At 43.5% G+C, this 6,793-nt stretch overlaps 1 protein-coding gene across 1 annotated transcript in view; it reads left to right on the forward strand.

The window, feature by feature from the left end:
* Positions 1–6,540, forward strand: part of LOC138370088 (peroxisomal membrane protein PEX13-like) — a 27,494-nt gene extending 20,954 nt beyond the window's left edge. Inside the window, exon 7 of the mRNA XM_069334034.1 lies at positions 5,991–6,540. Coding sequence (XP_069190135.1) covers positions 5,991–6,346 — 356 coding nt within the window. The 3' untranslated portion in view covers positions 6,347–6,540. The remainder of the gene's footprint in view (positions 1–5,990) is intronic.
* The last annotated feature ends 253 nt before the right edge of the window (positions 6,541–6,793 follow it).

Genomic DNA, 6,793 nt, shown 5'->3' on the forward strand with positions numbered 1-6,793 from the left:
CTCTCGTCGTTCCTTTTGGGTGCGCCTTGGTACCGCTCTCTCTGCCTCTTTTCAGCAATACGAAGGTGTGCCCCAGGGTAGTGTTCTGAGCACTACTCTTTTTTTGGTTGCCCTCAATGGTCTTCTTTCCTCTTCCTTCAGGTGTCTTCTCCGCTCTCTATGTTGATGATCTTACCCTTTGCTGTCGGGGTGATGATTCGCCTCTCCTTCAGCGCTGGCTTCAACTTGCAATTGATGCTGTGTCATCTTGGGCCACCGATCATGGCTTCAAGTTCTCTACTTCTAAGACTTGTGCCATGACTTTTACGTGGAAACGGGTCATTCTTCGTCCCTCTTTGTCACTTTATGGTCATCCCCTTGAGTACAAAGATTCCGCGAAGCTTTTGGGGTTATTCCTTGACACTCGTTTGTCTTGGTCTCCCCATATCTCTTACCTCCGTGTTGAGTGCTCTAAGGCCCTTACCCTCCTTCGGGTCTTGTCCCATACTTCTTGGGGAAGCGGATAGGCGCACTCTCCTTGCTTTACATTCCTCTCTCGTCCTGTCTAAGCTCGATTATGGTTGCCCTGCTTACTCGTCTGCTTCTCCTTCTACTCTTCGCCGTCTTGATGCTTTGCACCATACTGGGTTACGCCTCGGTTCTGGTGCCTTTCGTTCGACTCCCGTCCTCAGCTTGTATGTTGACACTGGCTTCCTGTCTCTCCAGGACCGCCGTGATCGCTACTGTCTTCGCTATCTTGTGCGGTCCTTACATTTTTCCTCTCGCCTCTGTCGTGCTTTAACTTTTACCCCTCCTGCGGTTCCTATTCCTCTTCACCACCTCCCTCTTTCTGTCCGGTTATCTCGCCTACAGGATTCTCTTTCCATTCGTATTTCTAATGTTTCTACTCGTGTTGTTCCTTCTTTGCCCCCGTGGAGAGTCCCTCTTCCGCGGTTTTGTACATCCTTGACCCGTATCACTAAAGCTTTTACCCCTCCTACGGTTCTAAAACGTCTTTTCCTTGAGCACATTTCTTCTCACTCCCGCTCCGTTTCCGTCTTCACTGATGGGTGTAAGTCTGCGGACGGTGTTGGCTACTCTGTTGTTTTTCCTGATCGCACTTATGTGTCGCTTACCTCCGGAGACTAGCATCTTTACAGCGGAGCTTTATGCTATTCTCTATGCTCTTCGTCTCCTGCTTTCTCGTTGTCAGTCTTCCTTTGTAGTTGTTGTTGACTCTCGTAGTGCCCTCATGGCTCTCGGGTCCTTTAATCTGGTTCATCCAGTAGTTGTTGAGATCCAGCATTGGCTGTTTCTTGTTCACAGTAAATTTAAGTCGGTTGAGTTTTGTTGTTCCTCCGTCCTTACCCGTTGGCAGGCTTCTTGGTCGTCTGTTACTGGTAACAAACTATGTACTCTTAAATGTTTTCCTCGTGGCCGCCGTCCTACCACTGGAACCAGCGATGGGGAAATGCTCTGGCGAGGTTGCGTATTGGCCATACTCGCTTAACCCATGGTCACTTGATGGAGCGCCACCCTGCTCCTTATTGTCCTAGTTGCATTGTCCCTCTTACAGTCGTGCATGTCCTTCTTGAATGTCCTGACTTCGAGGACGAGCATGTGTCGTGCTTTCCGACCGCCCCTCGCGGTCACTTGTCCCTCAATAGTATTCTTGGTGACTCGGATACTTTTAATATCGTTCGCCTTGTGCGTTTTTGTTCTCGTATTGACATCCTTGGTGATATTTAGCGCCCTCTGATTATTCTGCACATTTGATGATGCTACATAGCCTTCCCGGTTTGGTGCCTTCTTTTGATAATTACTTACTTACTTGGTAAATATCACATTAACCATTTTCTTGGTACATATATGCAGTTATGGACAAATGACAAAAAATTCAGTGTTGAATATAAGGAACTGCCTCATTCTGGTGGATCCCCTTGGTGATTCCCTGAGCTAGAGGTAGCCATCTCGTTAGCTCCAAGCCTAACATAACCCACCAGGCTCTTTAGAGTTCTCGGTGCCTGCTGGAAGCCAGGAACAGAATCTGGTCCACTCATTAGAGGCAAAAAGGAGTCTGGGAATACTAAATAACCTCCACCAAGAGCAAAAATACAAATGGGAAGGTAGTGCACCCCAAAACAAGCAGCTGTATGGAGAAACATTGGCAACTGTGACAACTATGTACACATCTGTTAGAGCTCCCACCACTAGTTGCACTCCACCACTAACATACGGAAGCCCTGAGCTTCAGCCAGTTAGCCACCTCAGACGTGTGCCACCAAAAGACGATCCCCAAATACCCTGAAAAGGGAAGGGCAGGAATGGGGAGTCACTGAGGGGACCCACCAAAAGAGCCATTTCATTACATTCAATGCTGGATTTCTAGGAAGGCTTCCCTGTGGCTTCCTGAGGTATCCCATCACAGAAGGAAAATAGAGGAAAGGAGCACCCAAAAATGGAATGGGTGCCAAAACACTCGACCCAATGCCTTACAAGTGTTCAATATGCACCAAGTAAAATGCATTTTGGACACTGCCAAAAGCCATGACTCCAAATCTCTGCCCATGACATATTTACTAAGAAAGCAGTAGTAGTTGCAAACTTGGAAATATCATGGGGTCCATGGGTAGACTGCAGGTTGACTAAACTAAACTGTGCTGTAAACAAACTGGGACAGCAAAGCCTTAAACAAGCAATTACCAAAGGCCCTCTCCAGAACCCCTTGTCTCATTCTTGGCTTCAAAAGGAGATAGCAGCTACTAATGAGGAAAACACACCTCAGGGCCAAAAGAATGAAGTCCTTGCTTCCGATAGAAAGTGCTAAGTTCCCCAACTCTACAACCAGATGCGAGAGCCAGCAAAAATATCGCCTTGAGAAACAAATTCTGGATTGAAGGAGAGAGAAATGAAAAGGAACACAAGGACATGATCCAGAGACCAAGAAGGTGGAGTGCCTCAAACTGTCGAGAAATGTTAACCAGTGGCCCCAAATCACTTGGCGAGCACTGGTCACAAACCCTTGTCAGAGGCAGCTGTGAACAAGTTGATCGTGAAAGGTCGTGATGGCACCATGGGACCAAACCTCAAAAAAACCTAGAGAGGAAAATCGTGAGGGAGAAGTTGCCAAAGGGCAAACAGTTTGAACCAGATAGCGCACGATGACAATAGGGGCAACATTGACTGTCGGCCGAAAATCCCAAAAAGAGGCCCAGCCAGATTAAAAGTCATGACAGAGCCAACATGGGACCTCTGCCATTTGAATCTGGTCAAATTAGAACCAAGTTTTGTGGCACTGTGCCCTAGCTTGAAGACTGACCAGAAGCCCAAACCAGGGAGTTGTCAAGAGGCAAAGATATGGAACCCAACAACTGAAGGCAAGACACCACAACCCGCATCATTCTAGTAAAAGTACTGTACAGGAAGTCGGGTTCAAGCCATAGAGAAAAATCAGTGGTAACAGTTGCCATACCCAAGAACTTGAGTCTGTGAACCTGGGATGGATGGGGATGTACCAGTATGTGTCATCAAGGTCCAGGGTCAATTCTAGAGGTACAGTACTGTGACGAGAATCTGGAATAGAGCAGTAGCTATTCTGGCAAGTGTTGTGCCAATCGTACATTAATAATAAAAAAAAAGAGAAAACAAAGTAAAAAAAAAAAAAATTGGATCTTCTGTGTGAGATGCGGGTGAAAACCAAAGTGAATAAAAACGTCAAATTTAATATAACAAAAAATGACTTTAATTTTACAAAAAAATATAAGTAACAATGAAAACAAAACTCCTTACTTACACACGATCAAGAGAAATATATGCAGGTGAAGTTTATGTTAATAACAAAGGTGCAGGTAATACTTCAAACAAAATGCTGTGCGAGTCTGTCACCCGGAGGCGAGAGTAGATGCTAAAGCTATGAGCACTCTAAGGGATAATCTGTTGGGCTGGACGTTGACAAGCCCTTATATATGGGGCATGATGTCATAGTTGGCACAAATTCTGGCGTTTTACACAAAAAGCTGGTAGTTAAACGATCGAGAGATGTAGTTAGCTGGTGGTGTCTGGTCAACCGGCGAGACAACAGGTGTCTCTGGTACTGTAGGGTGGAGGCGACCTGTCTAGACAATACGCTTAGGCACGTGTTGTTGTCGTTTATGTTGAATCTTGATGTTGGAGCATGCAGATACGTTGAATAGGCGGTAAAGGAACAGCCAGGATCTACTGCCAAGCAGGAGATTACCATAACAGTACTGACTGCAAGAGCTTGGTAATTTGGATTCCGACAACCTGAATGTCCGAATTACCTGAATGAATTTGTTTTTACATATAAACCCAAATGGGGATTTGGGTTAGAAAGTTATGTGGAACAAGTAACTTGAATAAACTAGTTGTCTTGACTGATAAATAGAAAGTTGTTACCAATAAGAGTTCTGTTGTAAGCACTTAACCTCTCACTCCTATAGTTATAGTAGAGCAAGATAAATTCTCATTTAAACACACTTGTTGGTGACAAGCAGGTTCCTTTGTTTTTCTTCTTGATGCTAGTCATCCCTGGCCATTTGTGTGTCTTGCACGATTCTTGTGTTTTTCCATTAAGGAAAAAATGTTATTGTAGCAGGCAGACCACAGCCAGTCAGGTGGTATGAGTTTGATGTCAGGCAGTCTATGTATAATCATCATGTGCCTCCTATATCTTCTAATTTGGTATCTTTTGGTATCTACAAGTAGTAAACTGGGCCTAGACAAACAGGCAAGCCAACAATCAAACATTTAGAATTATCATTATTCCACCTCTCTGGGCCACCAGTTAGCAGGGAGCAAGGATCATATTCTATATATGCCATCCTGAAAGGGGTGGAGAATAAGAGGTGTCTGGGAATAGTAGGCAAAGGGACAGCAGGGTTGGACAAGTGTGGGAATGGGAGGAGAAAGGGCAGGTATGGGGTATGTGGATGGGAAGGAATGTGGACTGTGGGGAGAGACTGGGTGTGAGTGATAGCCCAGCCAACCAGTTTGTGGACATCCTAGTTGTGATATCTTGTATTTTAGGTTGGTGTGGCAAACTTTGCCAAAAGCTATCGATACATCTTTGAGCACTGCATTGCCAGAAATTTTCGGCTGCCTGCCTGCTCTTGGCAACTTTCCCATCCACTCTTGGTCTCCCACTTGATGTCAGCTTCCTGCCTGCTCTCTCTGCCTTTTACAGTACAGTACTCTTATTCTGGGTCCTACCTGCTCTTGGCCACCCCCCAACCACCCGCCCGCAATTGCCAGCCTGCCTTCCTGCGACCACCCAAAAAGCTGTATGTACAGGCTGTACTGTGTGGTGGATTTTCCTGCTACAATATGGAACTTGGTTTTTGTCTTCTACCGATCTATGTATTGTGCCTGGGATGACTGACCCTAACCCAGTCTAGCTGCCCAGCCAAGTATTCTTTCCTCACGTGATTCTACCTCATGCTACTTTTACTGAAAGATTTTCTTTCCAAAATTTTTCATTTTAATAGCCAAAAATTATCAGTTTCTAAGAGCATGTCTGGCGGCAGCAGCAGCTATCGATGTGGCAGTGTTAAGAAGCAAGTTACGCTATCCATTAAAGATAAACTCGGAGTGATTGAACTTTTGTGAAAATGGCTGTTAATATTTTTACATTCCTGTTAAGAAATTTGGGCAACTCAAATGGGGGTGAGCCCCATATGATTCTGATTATCGAGCATAGACAGTACTGTACCGTAGTTTATTCTTTGTAATTTAAGTGCACTTGTACAGCCACCCATCTAGTCTGATTCCAAAGTTAAAAAAAAATTGAATTAGAGAAAGTTGCTCTACTTTCAGAAAATACTTGCACATTAGATTTTATTCTTATTGCCCTCGGCACCTTTATTATTAAGTTTCCTATCTCTATCGTGTTATCTCACATCCCATTACATAAATATTCTTTTGAAGGCTTTCATTATATTTAACAGTTGTACATGAAAATGTCTTGTACATTATCATGAGATTAAATTTTTTAGGTGATCCAGCAGAATTAATGTCAAGAAGCAGAGTTGTAGCATCTGGAATCCCTAATATGCCAGCACCTAAATATATGCCACCTGTATCACCTGGTGTGTCACAAGCCCCCACCATGCCTGGAACTTTGCCTCATACTTTTGGTCAACAACCTCAACATATTCAGAGTGGTCAGTTACCTCAGGAGTCAAGTCTAACCTCTATGAAGTCTCCCAAGTCTGAGCTGTCTCCTGTCTTGTTTGAGGAAAGAAAGATTGATACTCCTGACCAGCAGTGTACATTAACTCAAGACGATGCAATTGAAGCTCGGCTGGATGCAATTAGGGATAATGTCGAAACACAGGAGAGTAGTATATAAATGTAATTGTGGAATTCTTGAAATCCTAACACTATAAAACTCTCACTATGTTCAAAATGAGTGCAGTTTCATTTGTCACTGTCCATATATAAGCATTTTATGTATTCATTTGTCTGTTTCTAATCTATTACTTTATGGGCTTTATAGTATTTTAAAGATATTAATATATGCAAAATACTAAATTGTAACAAAAATGCATTGTTTATTTACTTCCCTTCATAACCTTGTATATCATTTACTTTCCCAGAAATGTTATCTTATTTTACTTGAAACATGATTCATTTTTTTAATACACTACTTTAAAAAAAAATCTTTCAGTATAGCTTATTGCTTTATTGCATGCAAATAAATAAACTGGTATTAATGTAAAATGTCAATTGCTTTGGGAGGAAATTATCAGAGGCCCTAAGCCATTACGACTATTTAACCCTTGGAAGGGGTCAGGAT

This window comes from Procambarus clarkii, chromosome 30 (genome assembly GCF_040958095.1).
Source record: "Procambarus clarkii isolate CNS0578487 chromosome 30, FALCON_Pclarkii_2.0, whole genome shotgun sequence".
In the NCBI taxonomy this organism is placed as follows: Eukaryota; Metazoa; Arthropoda; class Malacostraca; order Decapoda; family Cambaridae; genus Procambarus; species Procambarus clarkii.